Below are 22,102 nucleotides of genomic sequence, written 5' to 3' on the forward strand. Positions count from 1 at the left end.
GCAGAAATCAGTTCAGTTTCTACATCTGTGTCCACATCATTTATTGCAATGGATATCAGCTGCCTCCTGGCCTGATCAGACTGCTCTATATCTTAGACAAAAATATCTGTGTACAGTAAAAGCAGAATGATCATTGTACACTACTACCTTAAACTGCACTGTTGTAGTAAACATAAAGTAGTAGTAAACATAAAGGTAAAGAAGCAGAGCATAAAATCTTTCATTCTCATTAGAAACCAGTCTATTTGCATTGTGCCTTGTTGTCCAATTGAACAAAAAATCCTCCAAATTCAATGCAAAAGAGCCCTGTTGAGCTCCTGGGCCTGATTCTCTTCCTGTTCCCAGCACAAATACTAGGGTATGATGCCAAATAAAGTGAAAGCCAAAAATTATTTACATTTAGAAGTAGACAGGCATTTACCTCGTTTTAATTTGTTCATTTGTTGCCTTTGCTGTGGTGCTCAGTGCAGCCAGAGGGTGCAGCTGTTAAGGGCTGCTGCTGCTGCAGTGCTCAAGGGTAAGGGAGTCTGGGGTGGCACAAATGTCAAAAGATAGTGAAGGACAACAACAGCCAGCAGTATCTGCCTTTATTCTCAGGGACCAGCAGCAAGTCAGTGTGAATAGAAAAGTTTAGGGAAGAGTGAAATGGAGACACTGGTTTAATAACCAGTTCTCTAATTTCAATCACAAATAACTTTAATCGTGTAGTGTTGCCTGAACAACATTGTTTTTAAATTGTTTTTATTCCATTTTTACTCTTACACTAACACACCCTACTTTTTCTGCAGAAAATAAGTTAATTTACTTTCCTTGACTTTACTGATACAAATGTACCCAAAACCAAATCTGGCTTTTTTGATAGCAATGGAATATTTGTGTTACCACCCTTTTTCTTTCCTGCCTGTGTGTGGTGCTGGTTACTAGGGTAATAAACATGACTCAAGATTTAAATTTAAATTTAAATTTTGGACACACAATTGAAGTTAAAGATTAAGGATTAACTCTCTATGACCACAGTACTTGCAGACACAAGTGTCTGCTTGTTTGGCAAAAGTTTGATCACCCTTCCCAAAGTAGGATTTTCCATCAAGCAAATTGAGTGATAATGATTCCAGCTGTGGATAGAGCAGGTGGGGTCTGAAGGATGGTGATTTACTCACATGTGAAGTTTGCAAAGGACAAATGGCACCATAGTAACTACAAGCTGCTCATTATAGTGATTAATTAAGACCATAATACAAATGTATGGGAGATGGGAAGGGGTAAAATTGTATTAGTGCAACACTTAGATAGTTTGAGACTGTGTGGAAAAATTGAAATTATTTTTTTACATGAGAAAGCTATTTTGAGGGCTAAGCCCCTTACCTACCTCTGTTTTATCCAGAACATAGTTTCCTATCCTTTCCTTCCCCATTTGCCAAATGCTGATGCAGGAGTGACATCTCTGCCTTTCAGTCCATTGTAAAGGTACCTGATCCCAATCTCTGTCCCTGCTGATTATGCAGCTGTGCTTATCTCTTCCTTAGTTCCTCTTGATATCTCAAGATTGAACACCTATCTGCACATCCACAACTTTCTAAGGCTGTCTGTGGAGTGAAGCTATTGTCATAGTGATGAACTGTATTTTTTGTGTCACAGTGCACTGCAGATAAATGGAGAGAGGATGAGTTACACCAAAGCCACAGCTCCTCAATGCAGCAGTAAATGCCTTGGGCAATACTTTAAAATTTCCAGTTAAATGATAATTAGTCCAAGATCTCAGTATAGTAACAGAGCTTGATATGTCAGTGACACAGATTCACACACTTGTTCTAAACTCTCAAGGACAGGTTTCAAACAAGTAATGAGCATGAGCATTGAAGGTTCATGTTTCTGAAGCCACTGGGCTATCTAAACTCGCTACCATCATGGCATTTTTGGTGAGCTGATTTGATCACAATGTAAGCCTTTAGCTGTGAACAAATGCTATATGCTGGTTTTAATTCAACAGAATCCAGACTGAAGTAACAGCACTAAGAGAAGAAGTGGATGCTTCGATCTGGTCTGCTTTCTAGTGACTGACCACCAGAAATATGTTAATTATATATGCCATTCCAACAAATTAAAAAAAAAACAAAAAAACAAACAAAAAACAAACAAAAAACCCCAAAAAACAAAAAAAAAAACAAACTCGCAGGTAACACATTTTCTGATGGTGGAGTTGGGTTTGTTTTATACACCCAAACATCTTGCTATTGCAACTCAATCCTTCTTGCCTTAAGAGTATTTTTAAAATTGGATGTCTCAACTCATAGACCAGGGGGTTTTTGCTATCCATTTTTTCCCCAAAATGTATGACTTTTTAATAAGTCAGGTTTTGTTGTGACCTGCTTTATCTACACTGGCTTGTGTAGCTCCCCAGTTTTAATTCAAATGTGTAAATTAATAACTATTTGTTTAAAAAAAGGAAAGGAGAAAAGTCCTCAAAGCATAGTAAAATCATCAGTGATGATGATTATGTGTGTATCAAGACGTTCTCTATCTTATCCTAGATTTCCCTCCACCTAGAAAATAGACTGGCTCTGTTAAGAAGACTCTCTTAAGAAAATCTTGCAGCATATGTAAAAGATTCCAAAGTTGTTAGTGTTGAGAGCTTCTGTGAAACTCATAGTCCTTCTTCAAGGGCAGAAGGCACGTTTGAAGAACAGCACTGCAAATCACAAGCAGCCTTCAGACAGAATGAGATGATTAGCAGAGTGCAGGCATGGCCACAGCCAAATGGACTCTGGTTCATAACTCTGTGATTAGCCGTGATTGAAATTTAATTTTAAATGCTGTCACTGATTATGACATTTCACCAACACTTAGGAAGAGTCATGTCCTGAAAGAACAAGTCTTTGCTGAAAGACATTTCTGACACAAAGAACCCAACACAGATTGCAAAGGATTTATCTGGGGGCTTTGAGTGGCTGAGATTGCTAATGATCAGAATCTGGGTTCATCAATTCACTTTACTTTTAATCTTATCAATTTAACTTAGAAGAATATTTTGAAAAATGGACATGAATTCAGTAAATCTCTGATTCAAACAGGATCAGAGAAAAAAATTTCTTGAAATTGTCAGGAAACTTATGTAGGTAAGCTTTTCAAAATTAGCTGCTTTACTGAGGAACAAACTGAGTTTAACCATCAGATAATCAAAATGCCTTGGCCATTTCAAAATTCCTGCCCTGTTTATAATAACTTTTCCTTAATTCAATTTTAGCCTTCTATCCTCATTGCCATGCATTTCTAACATCATAAAAATTGTTTTGTATCACTACAGTAATTTCTGTTGATTCAGAAGCCTTTACCAGCCAAAAGAATGCATTTTTAGTGCTCATTGACTGTATAAGCTCAATTATTCATACACTAACAAGATCACTTCAATGAATTTAAATAATCTTTAAATAATCTTATCCAAGAGCAAAAAACCAAAGGGAAAACTGTCTTTTTCTTGGCATTTCTTACATTAAGTTATTTGTGCCAGTTCCTGCAATAGCTGCAGGTATGGCCATGTTTCTGGTAGTATGGATGATGTGCCAGTAGATGGCAAGCTTTACTGCAAAGAATTTCAATGCAAACCATCTCTTCTGCATCTCAAGGATTTAACCATGGGGCAAAACACTTGGCACTAAATCCTCTCATAATTAGATTAATGTACCACTATTTATAAAGAGACTGATAATTACCTCAAGTGTCAGTCAGTGTAAATCCAAAGCAATCAGCATTTTGTTTCCATTTTTCCTAATGTTATGTACAAGTTTTAAGACTCTGTCAGAACAAGTCACTGCTGAAGTGACCTTAATTCCTTAGGAATGAAAAACGACTCTTCTGCACATCTGAGGTAGAGCATGAGGCTTTTCCTGGTTATCCTTCCACAACCTGGCCAAAAACCAAGCTCCACTAAAACATTTTTGTCCCTTTGCAGTTCTGTCTGTAAATGCAGAAGAGAATATTCTTTAGGCATCTGCTTAAACTGAGACATTCTTTGCATCATCACATGCATCACAGGGCATGCAGGAGCTTCCACCTGCCATACTCTTCACTCTCCTTCCATGCAGCTCTCAGCTCAGGAGGTTCCCAAATCTATCCTTCCACATCACTCCACAGCAGCAAGGAAACACAGTTTCCACAGGGCAGCGAGGGAGGTAGTGCAAATAACTCACCAGAAAGAGGTGGAAATTGGTGTTTGAACTAGCAGTCCAGAATCAAGGATTAGCTGAGACACTCACATCATTCAGGAACATCATTAAAAAAATAAATCATGGAAATGTCCAGGTGAACTTCATACCATTCAATAACCATGCTGTGATAACTGCATACCTTCGATGATCAACTTTTTGAGATGCAGTTTTAGTGCTGAGACAAACTGCTATGGAGTACCCTTAAACCCTTGTCCCAGCCTCTAAATCACAACTAAGTTAAAACTCAGCATGATTACATCTCTGCTAAGACCTTCAGAACTCTTGTGTTGCTCAAAAACTATTCAAATAATAAAAACCATGGCACAGTGCATTAGAATAAAGACAGAATGCCAAAAATGTTGCTCTTTCATTATAAACTTGTAGTACAGATCAGAAAACAGTAATCTCTGGGGAGTCCTGGATTTATTGAATTCTCTGTTGGCAATTTCTGCATAAGAAAGTAATTTTATAAAAGCTACAAAAGTTGAAATTAAAATAGTGCTTAAAAAAAAAAAGAAGAGGTTTGCTGTTTCATGTTTTTCCCGTAGTGATGCCACCCTGGAGAAAAATTGGTTGGCTTCACTACATACAGACAATGATTTTAGGGCTGTCTTTCCCCTTCCTTCATTTTCCCTCCACTCTTACTGCCTCAGAGAGCTATGAAGGTTTTTAACCAGTGCTCACAGCTGCACTTGCTATCAAAACTGCAGACTGGCAAATGAGTCATGTCCTCACACAGTCATTATAACAAACTGAGCCTGTTGCATGCAAATTATCTCTGAAAAAGCAGTAATAATTAACTAAATTGCTTCTGATGTCACCGTGGTCCTGTGTAAGCAAGCACGCAAATGATTGACCTCACCTCCTGTAGCTTACACAGTACCACAGTTAGACAACATTATAAATTGATCATTATTAATTTCTTCAAATTTGCAATGTTTCCCCAAACATGCACTTTAATTAATTTTAAGTAGGTACACAGACTGAAAGGAAAGCTCCCTAAAGTTGTGCAAGGAAAATGCAGAACACAGAAATTCCCAAGGAACACAGTTTTGTTCATTTTAACTGTAATTAATAGATAGCAGTAAGCTCTGCATCATCCAGGCTAAATAAAAAAACTAAATTCATGGGTAAAGCACAAAATTATGTAAACCAGGACATCAGAACATCCATGAGAGTGTGCTGAGGAAGAGAAGGGTCTGAATTACTACAAGTGGTGCAGGTCAGCACATGTGACCAATGTGTTGAATTTTTGCATTCTGTGAGAGCTCTGAGCTGGGGCAAGTGTAACCAACACTGCATCAGGATGAAATACCTGCTCCCAAAACTGATTGTTAACAGGTTTGGGGATGGTAATTTTAAAGGCAGGCTAATCCAAAAGTACTATTTTTGTCCTGTTTTCCTTCAGAGAACATGAGGTAACACTCAGTTCTTCTCCTGCTAATCAATGTTTAGCTTGCTTTCTATGTAATCCTTAACACCACTGTTGGTTTTAAATCTTGGTGTCACTGTTGCTACCAATGTTACTACATAAATCTCTATTCCTCTTGTTCAAACAAGTATTAATTAGTTATTTGGCTCAGTAAATGTACCTGTTCACGAACATCAAGTTCATTCAGACTGGTGTTTCTAATTCTCAGAGCTACTACTGCTCCGGTGTACACCTCAAGTCAGAAAGCATAACAGTCATGCACAGACAATTTTTCAACTTTCCATTTATTATCTTAGTGTCAAATCTACACAAGCAGTCTTTCCTAAGCTGGTTAAGCTTTCTGATACTTTCTTCCTCCACTACCCCCTCCTAGGAGAAAAACAGATTAAATTGTATTATGTATTAAAATGCACACAATGGAAACATACCACGATTAGTCAGTTTGTATCCTCCACATTCCCCCGTGCTTGGTTGGTTGTTATCCTCAGGTGACCAACCCTACCCTCTCCCTTTTCCAGGGATCTGTCCCAGGCCTTTATCAGCAATGGTCTAACTCCAGTTATTGGAGTCTCCATCTCTGCTCACCTCTTCTCTTCGAGTGCCCCATCTCCATCTCCACTGTGTCTGCTCTCCCGAATTTCAGTTCAAGCACTGGGAAGAAATCAGAGACTGCTGGTAGATGGATCTGAATTCCTTTGAGAAATTCAGCTCATCTACAACACATTATTCTGCTGCTGTAAAAGACAAATACCCTTCATATAGCCAAACAAAACTCCTGATTAAAAGTATAAAAAATAATAAAAAATATATTTACAGGACTTACATACAGATAATTCATTGCAACTTTTGTGCTCCAGCTCACAAGTCCTTCTCCTACAAATTGCCTTCTCTCCTAAAGGAACATTCAGCTTCATTTCACAGAGTCTTGGCCCAGATACAGCTGCTTCAATGTACCCCAGAGGTGGATTCTGAACAGGGATGGTAACAGCTCACCCTCCTTGTCTGTGAAGTGAGAAGTAGCTCTTGCTATTGTTATTATTTACAGCTGCAAGGAAACTCCAAGTGGCCTTTAATTACTGACAGAAGCTCAGTTTCCAGAGGGTAAAGAAGTAAGGAACATCTTTACACCATATTCACTGTGTCCTTCCAGCCATGGAGGCCGAAGGGCTCTCACAGGGCTGTTTTGCATCTCAGGTGTTCAGTAGATTCTTTGTGGTGGAGATGCTGTACACCTGTGAAATTAGTATTTATAATCAGCAAATCAAAATTAGGATGCCTGATGGTTTGAACTGTTTATTTGAGCTGTAACTGCATCTGAGTAATTTAGCTTGTGAAACAAAAAAAACACCCACCACAATATAATGGTACCACCACAAAGGTGGTATTGAACTAAAAAGTGGTTCATCTCCTTTCTCTAGTAACAACAAAAAAAAAAGAAACAAAACCAAAGATACCTAAATTCTTCCATATAGTTGGACATCAATTGACAACAACCAATATTGTCTCAACTATACTCTTAATATAGTGTTAAACTATCCTGACACTCTAGACCATGGCTGTTGAAAGAGATGAGAACAGGAAATTACAACCTACTCAAGTTTTCATAATTGTTTTCATTTTACATTCATTAGTTCACTAATGCATCACACAGTTGGCAGTCCTGTTTTCTTCTCAATAGCTAGCAATTGGAGCTGTTGGTTTTGAAGCACAGTTGTGTTAAGAACTACACTTCTTTCACTGTTGGTTACTCCCAGTGCTGTGGAAGTACTCAGGATTTTTTGTGTTTCTTTCCTAGAATCACTTTGCATGAGGAATGATTCCAGGTGCCTGTCAAACTCTTGCCAAAAGAACTCTACATGTGTTGCTGGTCATAAAGATGACCCTTGCCTTTGTGCAGATGCATCAGTGGACAGCGTGGAGGAGCTCTGCAACAAAACCTCCAACCCTTGTTCCTCAAAGCCTTGTCTCCGAAACGCTACCTGCCTAAGCTCTGCTGGAAACCTCAGCTTCACCTGCCAGTGCCCTGCTGGGTATAATGGACCTACCTGTGAAAGAGCTGACAGTGACTGTGACACCAATCCATGTGAGCATGGAGGCACCTGCCAAAGTGGCCTGGCAGGGCCCACCTGCCTCTGCAGTGCCGGCTACACCGGGAGGCTGTGTGAGAGAGATTTGGATGAGTGCGTCTCTGAGCCGTGCCGCAACGGAGCGCTCTGCAGGGATGGCGTGGATGAGTATTTCTGCTACTGTGTCCCAGGCTACCAGGGCAAGCACTGTGACCTGGAAGTGAATGAATGTGCCTCAGACCCGTGCCTGAACGGGGCAACGTGCCTCAACCAGATAGGGCACTATGACTGCATCTGTCCCCTTGGCTACACAGGTAAGCCCTATTAAAGCAACTTTTCCTTTAGGTCATGTAGAACCATGGTAACTCACATTCCAGGTTCAACTCCCTTTCCCACATGTGTGTTTAGCCATATCTGTATTACCACCTTGCCTTCACCTTCGGCACCAGTGGCTGTTGATAGACTACAGATAACCACATCACTGTGAACTACTGATACCAGAAAGAGAAGGTTTAAAGAAATCTCACATTTACCAAAATATACACAGCAGTTTTGTGAACACCAAGCTATGCCACAGGGCTAAGTGGCCTTTGCTTTTAAAATAAATAGTCTCAAAATGCTCTCTTTGGAGTGCTGTATGTAGTTTTTTTCTGAAGATCAAAACCTATGTTTGACAGATTTAAAAATTAGATCCAAGTAGACAAATTCTACCCTTAAACTTAGACATTTCACGTTAAATTTCTCTTATCTGCCCTTCCCAGAAACAAAGGACTCATTTGCAACTAGAACATTATGTAAGTTATATAGAAAAGTGTTATGTTCCAAAACTGCCCGCTTTTTGATAATCCCATTTTGTATAGCTTCATTAAGGTACAGGTGTGACTTTTCTTCCCTACTTCCTCTGCTGGAAAGCATATAATTCTTGTTGGAAGACAGCTCCCTTCAAATTTCAAAGCTGTGTTTAGGGGCAGGACTGTGAGAGGTAGCACCCTGAATCATTAAAAGAAGAAAAGGGAAGAAATACTTTACTGATAGATTTCCAATCAGGTAAGCAAAGGAAAACAAATAGTCATACAGCAAAATGGGGAGAAAAAACATCTATTTCTTCAAGTGATTCAAATGAATAAGAAATAAGAGATGTGGTTTACAGCTCCATCCCCAAATCCCCATGCAGGAGGGGAAGTCAGAGGTAAAAAGCAGCTTTCCTGTGTCTAACACAGCCCTTGTTGGAAGGCAGCCCGTGGTTAATATCCCTTATGAGCACAGAGAATGTTATTTGAAGGAAGCTTGTTACCTTCCTGCCACCCCGCTGCTGCCAGGAGGTGTCGGAGCCCAGGCCAGCTGAGGAGAAAACTACACAACTGGGGGAAAGCCGACGAGAAGAAGGAAGGAAAAACCTATTAACAACCAGCATGGTTACTCTGCAATGATCAGACTCAGCCCAGACCTCCTGTTGTATTCAGGAAACTGTATTCGTTTAACTGGCGTTGTTAGTGGGGTCCGGGCCTGGATCCACAGCCCAGAAACTTGGTTTGAGAGAGTCAGAATATATACCTTAGAGACAAAGGGAGAGAAAACATAATGAAATAGTAAAGCCCAAACAAAAATAAATAAAAATTTAGGTCAACACAAACTGAGGATGGAAACTCACCCTGCTGGTGTTGCTCTACTTTCATCATGAAATTCTGCTGTTTCCCAAGCTCATGCTCTTTTCTCTCACCAAAAAAAGTCACTAAAGCTCCACACTTTGCACAAGCAAAGTTAAGAAATAAGAAGAGGACCAAGGAAGGAGAAGAGATCTAAAATACACAGCAAAAGGGGCTACAGTGTTTTGACATACAGCTCTGACACTACTTCCAGCAGCAAAGAGACTAATCATAGGAATTCTATAGAGGAGTAGCAGACCATTCCTCCAGCAGTAAAACATCAGCTGAAAAAAGCTACTTAACAAAATGATTTATCAGAAGCATTCTTTTTTGCTGTTTTTTTTGCACCTTGCTGTGAGTTGTGCTAAATGCACAAGCCAGAAGGATTACTGGATGAAAGCCTTGAGGTGTCCCCAGTGGTAATAAAACCCCTCATTTACCCTGTCAGGGGATTTTGCCAACCATTATTATCCTGGCCTGACACCATGAATTACTGTGGGAAGTCATCCAGCCTCCTCTCATTTCCCTAAGATGTAAAGATGGGTTATATCTCTTGATATGGAGGTAAAGAAGGTATAGTAAATCTATAGCTAACCAAATGCATGAGTTACTGGCTGCTGTTGCGACTTGTTTCATGGACTGTGACTGCTGTTTTCTGCAATTGGTATGCTGCAGCACTTCTTAAAATAGCTGAGAAATGTCACACATCATTCTTACACAAATGGAAGAGATTTGAATGCACCAAGACTGGAAAATTTAGCATGAAATCTGCAGTTTCTATGATAATGTTCTGCATGTGTGAAATTATTTACAAGACATGTTTCACACAGCCATCAAATAACAAAGTTCAATTGGTTTATTGAAGTTTCTCTGGCTACCCTAATCAACTGCATTTTCTCCATTGGACTAATTGCACTTGCTTTTAATTCACCCCAACAGAGCATGGCGTAAGAGCCTGTTATTACCCACAGCTATGTGCATTAATTACCTTGCTGAAGCCAGTCTTCCATTGCCAGTGAACAGTGTGAATTCTTAGGAGTGCATGGCAGTTCCAAAACCCAGTCCCAGTCTAAGACAGCAGGAGAAAGCATTTCAGTGGCAGGAAAAATAGGTGCAATGAGTTGGATTTGTTCTTTGTGCGATACCTTTTACTATGAGGTAACTACGCTGTGATGATGTCTGTAGAATTTGAGGAAATTACTCCTGATAGATCTCCAAGTTTTCATTCAGTATTCTCATCAATAATATATGTGCTATGCAGATATTAAGACTAGATGCATCATAAATAAGTCTTAGGCACTTCAAGACAAAGCAGAGGCACAGCAGCTCTACCATGGGATGAAAAAGCCCAAGTAGAGATATCACTTCCCAATGAGCTCCCTACATGTCCACGTCATTGTGGATGTAATAGCAAACATCATGGCCTATCTAATAGCAATTACCAGCAGTGCAAAGTCTGCTTCCTTCCTCAGCACTCCCCACATTGTGTCCTAGCCAGCTCAGGTATTCAGCTCTGCTGAGATGCCCAAACTCAAAAGGGTCAAGCCTTGATCAAAGAAACACAACTTCTCCCTCTGTCTAATTTTTGATATAAATCTCTTCCTGTTGCTTCAATCCTGGTGCCTATAAAATAGCCATGTGATACTCTCCATCCAAATAATGGCACAAAAGAATACTTTATACAGAATGAGGAATTTGGGGACAGCCCTCTGGACCTGCTGAGCCCGAGTACAGCATTTTAGTGCAGGAGAGCAGAAAGGGTGACCTAGTTACAAATTTCCAGCCGTACTAAGAATGTGCAGGTCCCCACGGAAGGACACTGAGCCTGCAAATCCCTAGCACCTTTGACCAGAAAATGATTTTACACTATCTGTAGGCATGCAGGCTTGAAAACATTAGCTGTGTGTCCTTCATCCTCACTTGCATTTTCTTGTTTCTGACTGTAGAAAGAAGTGCACAATAGAACTCATTGGAGAAGCAAGCAGTGTAAGAAATAACCCTGGTTCTTCAAAGAAACTGCAAAAGTTACGAATGTGACTTCTCTCCACCTTTCCAGCTTTCCAGTTCAAATCATTTGTGTGGGATGTATGTGCTGGGATGCTCAGCCTGCTCCAAGATACCTCGGGGTGCCTCAGCTTGTGGTGGTGCATCCCTGTGCAATAACTGCGGCAAGGGCTCCGTGGTGCTCTCCTTCCTGCCTGGCATATGATATTTGGCATACAGCATATTTATGACAGAATGTTAGACTGAGGTGAAAATGCAGATCTAATCTTTTAATCTCTCTTCTACACATCTAAGAAAGCCTGACAGCAGACTCAGAGGAGGCTAGGAAGGGATTACCCCTGTCTGCATGGCAGATTGCATTGGCTGGATGCATTAAACAGGGAGAAGTTTTCTTCTGAGGCAACATTGCCGAAGGCAGGTTACTGGGCTTGATAGATTAAAGACATGAACCAAAACAACAACGCTATGTTCTCATGTTAATTGTCAGGCTGTTCTCAGGCCTGTAGTTTTAAATTTGGCTGAGCTGAGGATCAGTTGAACAGGGCTTGTTTTGTCACATGATTTTTAGTGTTCACAGTAAGCTGTTAACAAGCTCTGGCAGATTTACGGTCACTAGGCACACTTCTGCAAACACATTGTTTATAATTACAGTGAATTCACAGGGCAATGACCACAGAGGGACTGCTTACTATATCTGGCTGTAATGTACATTACCATAAAGCCGTAAGAGACTGTTCCTGCGCCGGACTCTTGTGGCAGGCTTCTGCTGAAAGTAGTGGTTAGCTGAGCAATGAACCTTGAACTAGGGGCACGCCACTGGCAGCTTCCCCATCCACTATGCGGTCTCAAGGAGCTATTTCTCAACTGCTGAAAATAGGAACTTGCACTTTAATGTTTAAAGACAATGAAAAATAGTTGAGTCAACATCTGCAATTTTGGGTTTGGCATTTTAAGATATTTCCTGGTACTTATCCAGATTTACTCTTTCAAAGCAAAGATGCTCACAAGCATCAAAATAAATTATTCATGAAGTAATAATGCTAAATATTATCAATCTCTGTGTTTTAAGAAAGATATTCAGAGTTACAATGTACAAATTTCACAGAAATACAGAGCTGACAAAAGGAGCATAAACAAGGAATTAGAGGTGGGCTCCTAAATAACTTGCAAGAGTGATACCCATCATCAAACACGCCTGTTCCCTCTTTTGAAAGTCTACCCTACCATCTTGTACTGAAAACTTCACTTTTACAAAAAAAGGAAAATAAAATTAACCAATTCTCAAGGCTGTATTTTTTCTTTCAAGTAGGGAAGTCCCCTGTAAACTTTTCAATACTGCTGCTACTTCGAGAGCAGTAAATAAGGCTGAAATAAGAAAAAGGAAATTCACTTCAAAGCAGCTTCTTCATTATAATTTGCCACTTTGCATCTGTCTTGTGGTTGATATTGTAGCTGCTAAAACAAACTGACTTGACAGTTGAAAATTATTTGAAAATATTACTGTATTGCTCAAAACACCAAATAAGTGCATAAGGATACAAAACCCTGAAATAATCAGAACTACAAGGCATTAGTTATTAAATTTTCTTAGTGTCTCCTGGACTGTGCTATAGAAAAGAAAAAGGAGCATATATTTAACCTGCCAACTATCACAAGTAACTGTAAAGTCATATAAGAACTGATCTTTTTCCAGCAGTTATCTCTGAAGAGCACCCATTTACTTGCACATTGATATGCCTTAAAAAGAATTAATCAGTAATCCACTGCTAAACAAGACACTACCCAATGAATTCAGTCAACATTCAATGGTCCATTTAAAGGCCAACTTTAAATGGACTCTTATGAGATCAATAAACTGCTGGTCTCTCTCTTTTGTACTATGTAAATAGGATATTAGCATTGTTTAAATAAACTGAAAATTAGTTTGTCCTGTCTCCGTGTTCAAGGTAAAAGAAAAAGTTTTTTTACCTATTCTTGTGAAAACAACTGGCTTGTTCTTTTGTAAATTCTGCCAAGCCTTGAAAACAATGTGCAAAGCACATTGAGGAGGAAATGTCTTTAAAAACCAGGGAACTGCATAAAGAAAAAAAAGGATTATGTGACTATTGTACTTCAGGCAGTTCTTGCTGAGATACCCAAAGCTGTATCTTAAGCCTGGGGTTTATTTTCTCTGCTTTTGAAGGTACGAACTGTGAGGTGGAAATCGATGAGTGCTTGTCCCAGCCATGCCTGAACGGGGGGACCTGCCACAATTCCCTGGGGAGTTTTTCCTGCTTGTGCATGCGGGGCTTCCTCGGGGACCTCTGCGACAGCGACATTGACGAGTGCTCCAGCCAGCCCTGCCTCCATGGGGGACACTGCATGGATGGGGCCAACGGGTAGGTCTGCCAGCCCTGGGCAGGGCTGAGACAGGTGCTCCTCGCGCCTGCCTGGCCTGGTAGCTCATTTCCTTCCAAATTCTAGATTTCACTCCTTGCTCCTGCACTAATGTATTGGTTTGAAAGACAGGTGTCTGCTAAGGAAGGCAGGAGCCTCACTTAAAATGGAAAATGTAAACCCCTTCCCTCCAAACTGTTGTAATTTTGAAATCAAGGGACTCTCAGGCAAAGATATTGGAATCGGAATAACAGTTCTTTACTAGGAAAATTAAAATAAAAATGCAGTAGTTCAAAATAAAAACACAGAGTCAGAATGCAGTCTGACACCCTGTTGGTCTGGGTGCTGGCTGCAGTCCTCCTGGAGTGACTCCATCCTGGAGATGTGGTTCTGCTGAAGCAGTGATCCTGTAGAAGGGTGTAGTTTTCCTCTGAAGGTCCAGTGGTGGTGTAGATGGGTCCTGTCTTCCTCTGGGAATCCAGTGGAGAAAGGCTGCCTGGGGTGTTCTGAGTCTCTGATTATACCCAGGTAGGAATGCTTGGCTCCTCCTGCTGGGTGGAGCATCTCCCAATGGGATGATGTAATTTTATCAGTCATGCAGTGAGACTCAGTTGCCCATTAACAGAAGATACCCCCCTGGGCGGAGGCTGGGTCTGGAAGAGATAAAGAATACTGCCGCCAAGTTTTAACAGCTGGTAATAGAATACATACTTTTGGTTACATCTTGCATTGCAACCCAAGACAACTAACTTCAGTTTCAATTTGACAATGACTAAAGAATGCCAGTCTGGTGTCAGAGCCAATAGGACAAAAAATATTTATGGCAAAGAGTGAATGAGAAGCGCATTTTTCATATTTGTACTTTAAATATTTACAACATGCTGTTTTCCTGGCTGTTAGTACTGTCATTTAGATATGAATTCTGTTTCTAATGCTTACCAAACTTTAGTTTCCAAGAAATATGTGAAACTGTATAAAAGTGAATTTGCTAACAGCAGCTGCCCACACTGACAGACTGAAGGATTAGAGAGAGGCAGAGAAAAACTGTAATAACTGTAACCATAGTAATAGATAACATTAGGAAATGTGTCAGAAACTTTACAGGTATAGAGTACAACAGCTACTTGCTCAAAACAACCTACAGTCCATGGGCAAAAAATAACAATAGTAATTAAAAAAAAAAATACAAAAAATACAAGGCAATGGAAAAGTAAGATTCTTCACCTACAGTTACTGGCCCAACATTCACTCACCAATACTGGATTTTATGGCTCAGCACAAGCTTCCCAAACTGAACACACATATATAAATAAACTCAGTCTGAAAGTTCCCCAGTGTATTCATGCAGGTGCTCCTCTTACCAGTACAGGATTTGTAGTTTATTGCATATTTTCCAGTTTTCACAAACCAGTTTTGGAGACTTTGGTGCCCCAAAAATCAGTCCAGAAGGCATGTCAGCAAAAGGCATGCTTGCCTTGAGTAAGGGGGCAAGAGATCATGTTCTGGCAATGAGTTTTTTGTGCAGTGTCGTGACACAGCACCAGCCTTGTAGAGCTTCTTTTCAGCAGTGCTGAATGGCTCTGAGCAGGACAAAGCAATTTATTATTTCCCAGTGTAGCTAAAGCATGACAGCAGTGAGAGGGGGTCACTTTGGACCTGACTCACTCACAGACCTGTGTAGTAACCTGGAAGCCTTTTCAGGATACATATGTGAGGTGAGCAACTGGGATGCTCATTCAGGCCAAACTTAATCCTGCTCATTTTTCTCCTGGGTTTTAAATCAGAGGTACATGCAAGACCAATTTTAATTGGCTTGTAATACTGCAGGGTATCTGGAGAACAACTGGAGGTCTTTCTGTATTTTTTATGTGATGGAAAGGAATGGACAACAAAGCAATTCGAAACAGAAGGGTGTCGAGCAATTTCCTTTCTTTTGTGTATTTTTGGGGATAAATGAAGAGTTGTGGTATTTAGGTGGGAGTTTTCTGACTAATGTACAGAGCAGCTGAGGCTTTGGTGTCTGCCATCAGCTCTCACAGAAATGTGTATAAGGCAATGGATTTAGCACAAAAAGCTGGAAATACAAACATCAAACCAAATTCTCTCACAAATTTCAGACTGACCTTCCAGTGATGTTTCATGAATGCAATGAAGTATGAGCTGATCTCATTAAAAAACACTTTTACCTAAGTAAACATTCTTATTTAAACTCAACAGTTTACAGACTTAGCTGGACTACAAAACATACTGTACCTAGGCACAGAGGATACCTCTGCATGCTACATGTCTTTTTTCCATAGGAAATAGCCCCAGGAGCTCTAATGTCTATAGGAGATTCCATAGGAAAGAATGCCTAGATGTATAGCTTTCTGCAGACTGTGAAAACATCAGTCAAGAAATCAAAAAAATATGCTAGGTACAGTATCTAAATTATCACTCTTACTATAAAAAGCCATCTGCCTGCTAAGTTGCAGCCTGCTCACAAGGAGGGCACCATCCAGCATCCCTGAAGCTCAACAGTAATGTAAAATGCTAAAAGATACCCAAGAAAAAGGCACATGGGTGGGGCTGCACATTAAGCAGTGAGTTCTGGATATTCCTTCTCTGCTTCACAATGCTAAACTAAAGGGAAAAATAGCTTGGGCACAGGCATGAAAAAAAGCTTTTACCACAAAGTTTAACAGCATCAAACTGAATGTGCATGGGAGAAATGTGTGAAAAAGTCAGCAGAAGAAGGAGAGTTCAGGTTTGAGAACATACCTCAGAATGACAATTACTTCTCTGGTTCACATCTTCCTCATTACTTTTTATATCTGAAATTCAAATACCACCTGGTATAAGTCATCTCTGATTTTGATTTAAGAATAATCCATACACCAGTAATAAACTGGCCTGCCAGAAGTTTCTACTTATGCACACACTTAAACAGTGCAGTAAAAAGTTTACACTTTTTGGTCCATTAGACTGCAGGAGCCAGTTGTTCTCTGATGTTGCTTTATGTTCAACAATTTCACTTTCTCTTCATATATTTATTCCGAGTCAAAAACTTGGATATTATGCACAGAAATTATCAAATAAGTATACTTATATCTTGTTTAGCAAGTATCACTTTAATGTGAATGAAACTAGAACAAATTTTTGTTTCCTGTAATCATTTTTAGGCCAAGAGCATGCAAGCCTGCACAGTTAACTTGTATCTTGCAAAAGCCTATCTTTTCATATGATGTGCACGTGTTAACTTTATATTTGATGACCAAAGAACAGAAATGATGCTTTTTATAGCATTCAGTTCTCCTGAAAAAATATGCAGACAAAACCTCCCAGATATTACTAATATCTGCACGTTGATAATTTCTGTATGTGCACTTGTTTGTTTACTTATGTTGCAGTAGCATTGCTATCGAAAGGGAGCTGTATTACTGTTGTTATTGGGACTAAGAAAACAACTGACATTTTTGTTCTAACCTAACTATAAAAGGCTGGTTTTCAGGGGAAAAAAATAATTCAGTTGAAGAAAAAAAATATTCCTTAGTTTTCTGCCAATTCAATTTCTAACAGTCCAAGAGGAAGGGATACTAACACACTTACTGCTTCCCCCTTTTCATTTTGTGAATAATGTTAATCCTTAAAAAAAAAAACAACAAAAAAAAAGAAAGCATTGGAAATACCACAAACATTTTTTCTCCCAAAAATTAAAAAAAGAAGAAGAAGAAAAAAGAAGGATCAATAATTCTTACAGTTGCATCAAAACCTATTCACAAGCAGTTCTTTTTCCCCAGACAAAACCAGATACTTAGGGAAAAGCTCATTATAGGTTCCCAATTTCTGTGGTTTCTCCTAAAGCACCAGATGGTGGTCTTGAGCTGGACTCGACTCTGTAAGCTGTGAGCCAAGGCTACACAAGAAGTCTGTGCATGTTTGGGAACAAAGCCCAGATCTGTTGTCTTCCAGCCTGAGTGAACATTGCATTCTGTGTTGCAGATACAGCTGCAACTGCACCGGGACTGGATTTATGGGCTCGCACTGCGAGACCCTCGCTCCCTTATGTTGGTCACAACCATGCTACAACAATGCCACTTGTGAGGACCTTGCTGACAATTACACATGCCACTGTTGGCCAGGTAAGCTCCAAGTTCTTCTATGAATATTCCTTGAGTGGTAGTAGTAGAGATTTTTTTTTTTTTTTTTTTTTTTCTCCTGATACAATAAAAGATTTAAGCTCCATAACCTCAAAAGTCCTCTATGGCCTTATGTTTACATGGGCTTCACTCATCATAAGGCAGAGCTCTTTGAATAAGTCACTTGCTTTTCCAGCTAAGAATTTATTCTCCTGTACAGCAGAAGTGGGCAAAACAAAAGGCACTGGCATTATGGTGCCAAGACAGGAGATAAGTCAAAGCTGGAAGCTATCTCCCAGTTACTTAATCCTTCAAACCATGTGACACATGCATCACTGCTGCAGCTGACCCAGGTTTTAGTGTTCATTAACACAACCTTTAAACCAGTCTAAAATCTTGTCGGGCAGTGAAACCCTCAGGTTATATTCTCTACCAGCTGTTCGCAAACAGGCCCACACCCCAGTGGGGGCACAGAGCCGGTGCTGTGCTGCGCTTGAGAGACCACTCAACTCTATTAGCACACAAACTACATGAAGTCTCTCTAAGCAGTTTATGTCTGTGAGCTTTACAGAGGATGCAGGAGTACAGACAGCACTCTAAGGCCTAAATACCTCAGTGTTGTTACACTACACAAGTCTTGGTGCAACAGATAAGGAAAAAATAGGCAGAACCCTTCACATTTTTTAGGATTCCAGGGATCGTTGTAACACTTCAACCTCCAGATGAAACACTTTGCAAACACCAAATTATTTATACTCCCTGCTCTCCTCTACCTTCTCAGAACCTGAGAGTGTATTAAACCACAATGCAGTGCCTTGTTACCCACACAAATATCCACGTTACTGCCTAAAAAGACCCAAACAAATCCTTTGTGGCACAGCTCAGCTCACTAACGTAGAGTACCAACATCAATATCCTGCTGCCAAGCCCTGGCAGGGAGCTGCAAGGGAACAGTCACACCTTCAAGGAGCTGAGGAAAACTTTTAGCACATGACGAAGCCTGAAGCCGCATGCAGCTACTATTCACAGTGTATATTTTGGGGTATGGAAGGGAAGAATAGCACACAGAATGATAGAATTTTAGAATGGTTTGGGTTGCAAGGACCTTAAAGACCATCTAGCCTTCCTGTTTCTAAAAGGAGACTACAAGAAATATGGAGAGGGAATGTGGTGACACGACGAGGGGAAATGGCTTCAGACTGAGCGTAGGTTTAAATTAGATATTAGGAAAAAATTCTTTACTGTGAGGGTGGTGAGGCACTGGCACAGGCTGCCCAGAGAAGCTGTGGCTGCCCCATCCCTGGCAGTGTTTACGGCCAGGCTGGATGGAGCTCATAACACCCTGCCCTAATGGAGGTGTCCCTACCCGCGGAGGGTTTTAGCCTCAGTGTCACAGCCCTGTCCTCGTGGCGGTGTCTCCGCAGGGTACGCGGGCTCCCGCTGCGAGCAGGACATCGGCGAGTGCCGCAGCAGCCCCTGCCTCGCCGGCGGAATCTGCGTGGAGCGCTCCTGGGCCGGCCACTACGGGCTCGTCCCGGGGCTGCCGTCCGCCTTCCGCTACGATCGGGCCGAGGGCTACATCTGCCGCTGCCCGCCGGGCTTCGCCGGTAAGGACGGGTCAGGGGAGGGGGTCCCGCCGAGCGGGGCTGAGCCCCAGCCCGCGGAGCGCTCGGTCCCTGCGGCACCGCTCTACCGCCCGCGGAAAAACAGCCTCGGCTTGTGTGCACGGCTCACAGCGGGAAAAGTGTCCAATTCACAGATAACCATCATCCTGAAAGAGATGCATCCGGACCTCCCTTTATTCTACCGCAGCCAGCACTATTTAGCAGGGCCGCAAACCGCTCGGTGTTTGGATTGTGTACTTCTGGGGCCACAGTATTGTTCTGTCAACTCCACCTGCTTGTTCCTTCTGAAGGAAACAAATAATTAATAGCTATATTAATTTAACCAACCTTCAATTTTCCATTCCATTCATCTCCCGAGCTCCTTATAAACTTCATGTCGTGTGAAATGCATGTCTGATGTCTCCAGCATAACAACTTACAAAAGCTTACGGAGACCACAGCTTTCAGTCTAAATCCTCTACGTATTTTTCTTCAAAGGGGCATCGAGACTTGATTTGTTCCAGCCCTTCCCCTTAATTGTCCTTCCCTAGCCTGTCACTAAGTGTTGCTGTTGTTCTTTTGTTCTGTCTAGGGACCGTAATATGAAGCTTCTAGCCAGGCTTTCAGCGTCTCCCAGGCTGTCCCAAGCACCCTTACCTCTTCACATACCACTGCTTTCTCTTCACCTCCTTTCAGTGATGTCCAGACTTCCAGTTTCTTTTCCTTCTGTTTTGTCCTAGTTTGAAAATTTATAAGCTCTGTGAGACAAACAGAAAGGTGCATTCTGTTGATTAACCATCCTTTGTCCTCTTATTTTCTTATTAATTGCCTTCACCTGGCTTGTTTGCACAATTTGGGTCATGGTTCTATGGGTTTTGTTCATATGGAGTACTTATTCCCCTGGTCTGAAACTCTTAACTGATCTGAAAAAAAGTGTCAGAATGTATATACATATATCAATCTTGATTCAATTTTTCAATCCATAATCTCACCATTCACAATGCAAGACCTTTCAAAGCATCAGGGGTAGAAAGTATTGGAGATCCTGAAATTTTATGCAAATTAAATTACATTTTAAAAATCCGTAACTAAGTTTACTTACATATATATCTGTTGGATGCTATCTATATAGCTTTCATGAGATAAAAAAACCTCAAAATAGTTATTCTTAATAAACAGTTTGCCCACACCTTGGTAGGAAGACCATAATCTTTAACAGGATACTTTGTAGCAGTAGCACCGCACATTTCTCTCTGGCCTTTCTCTTTCTCCCAGGTAACCTGAAAATAAAAAGTGCTCAAAATGAGCCTCAGCCTCCTTGGACGTCAGAAGCTTCAGAACAAATAGGCAGGACTAGAAGTGCTGACTTCTGATCTGGACAAGCAATTTCTCCAATTATAGCCAAATGATAAATAAGCCCCTAGTTTTAAATTAGAATTAGAATTAAAGAAGATTTAAGATTAGAGATGATAATAGTAGTGTGGTTTAAGGTAGCAGGTGAGTCCTTGATCAGAACCACATACTATATGGTGTTTATATAATGGAGATGAACTAACAGCCACCTGGAAAAAAGGTCAGATCCTTTCATCTGGATATCAGCGTATTTCCCCAAATCCTACATTTCTGCAGCTGTAACTCAGGAGTTTTTCCAGCCTTAGCACCTGAATTGTTGTATGTGTTTTAGATATAACCCCCCAGATTCCTATTGCAACAGGACAGATATTTTATTTAATAATCCATTAAATAAAATAAATTCATTTTATTATGCCTTTATCCTCAGTAAAGCACTCATATAACATTATAAGTATACTTCACTAAAGTGGTTTATAGGCAGAAATAATAGTCCATATATCCTGCATTGCAAGGGCCTGATCCAAAAGCCATTGAAATCAGTGGAAAGATCTGATCTAATCAAATTAAGGATGGCTGTCAATATGTAACAAGCATCTTTGAATTTACTGGGTTAGATTGCAAACAAATGAGTGTAACTGAACTGAAAAACTGAGAATATACACCTTTTGGACTACAGTTTTAAAGGGCAGGAGATAATGAAACTTAAACACTTGCCTGTGTCAGGATAAAATATTTCCCTCACAAGCTGGCAAAAAGGAATAAATATTACCTGGCAGTATCTTGTTACAGATAGTGATTTTTCAGGTGACTTGAAAAATAGTCCTACTGAAAGCCTTAAAACGATCAAATCTGCAACCAGAATTATTTAGACAATTTGATTTTTAAAAATAAACATCTAAATCCCAGTCTGGAGACTTTATCCCAGCTAGAAACTCTTTGAGGACACTAGATATTCCTTATCCAGACCTAAGATAGAAAATTTCTGCACAGGTTCTACAAAGGGTTAAACTTCTCCCACTCCCATTTAAATCAGTGTTTGCAGATACTCAGATTTCAAGAGGTCTCAATACTTCTGCAGTAGCAAGCCCTAGCTTTTTTTATATTACCTTGGCATGCTGGCCCCCTAGCATAACAGTATTTTTAATAAATTGGGCTTTCATTTAAAGGTCTTGTGATTTGTTGCTGTGAGGTAAAGGCAATAGTTAACCTAGAACTCTGTCCTTTCATACTATAGATATATTGTATTGCTCTAGCACTGCACGTTTGTTAAAAAGGCTGTTACTCGAAAGGTTAAACTT

General features: G+C 40.4%; 1 protein-coding gene across 1 annotated transcript in view; it reads left to right on the forward strand.

The window, feature by feature from the left end:
• Window positions 1-7,438: 7,438 nt before the first annotated feature.
• The window catches only part of CRB1 (crumbs cell polarity complex component 1), a 76,400-nt gene continuing 61,736 nt past the window's right edge, over window positions 7,439-22,102 (forward strand). The window contains 4 exon segments of the mRNA XM_033516284.1: window positions 7,439-8,017; window positions 13,536-13,731; window positions 17,711-17,850; window positions 19,272-19,454. Of these exon segments, the coding sequence (XP_033372175.1) occupies window positions 7,444-8,017; window positions 13,536-13,731; window positions 17,711-17,850; window positions 19,272-19,454 (1,093 nt within the window). The 5' untranslated portion in view covers window positions 7,439-7,443.

The sequence above is a fragment of the Parus major genome, chromosome 8 (genome assembly GCF_001522545.3).
Source record: "Parus major isolate Abel chromosome 8, Parus_major1.1, whole genome shotgun sequence".
Taxonomy (NCBI): domain Eukaryota; kingdom Metazoa; phylum Chordata; class Aves; order Passeriformes; family Paridae; genus Parus; species Parus major.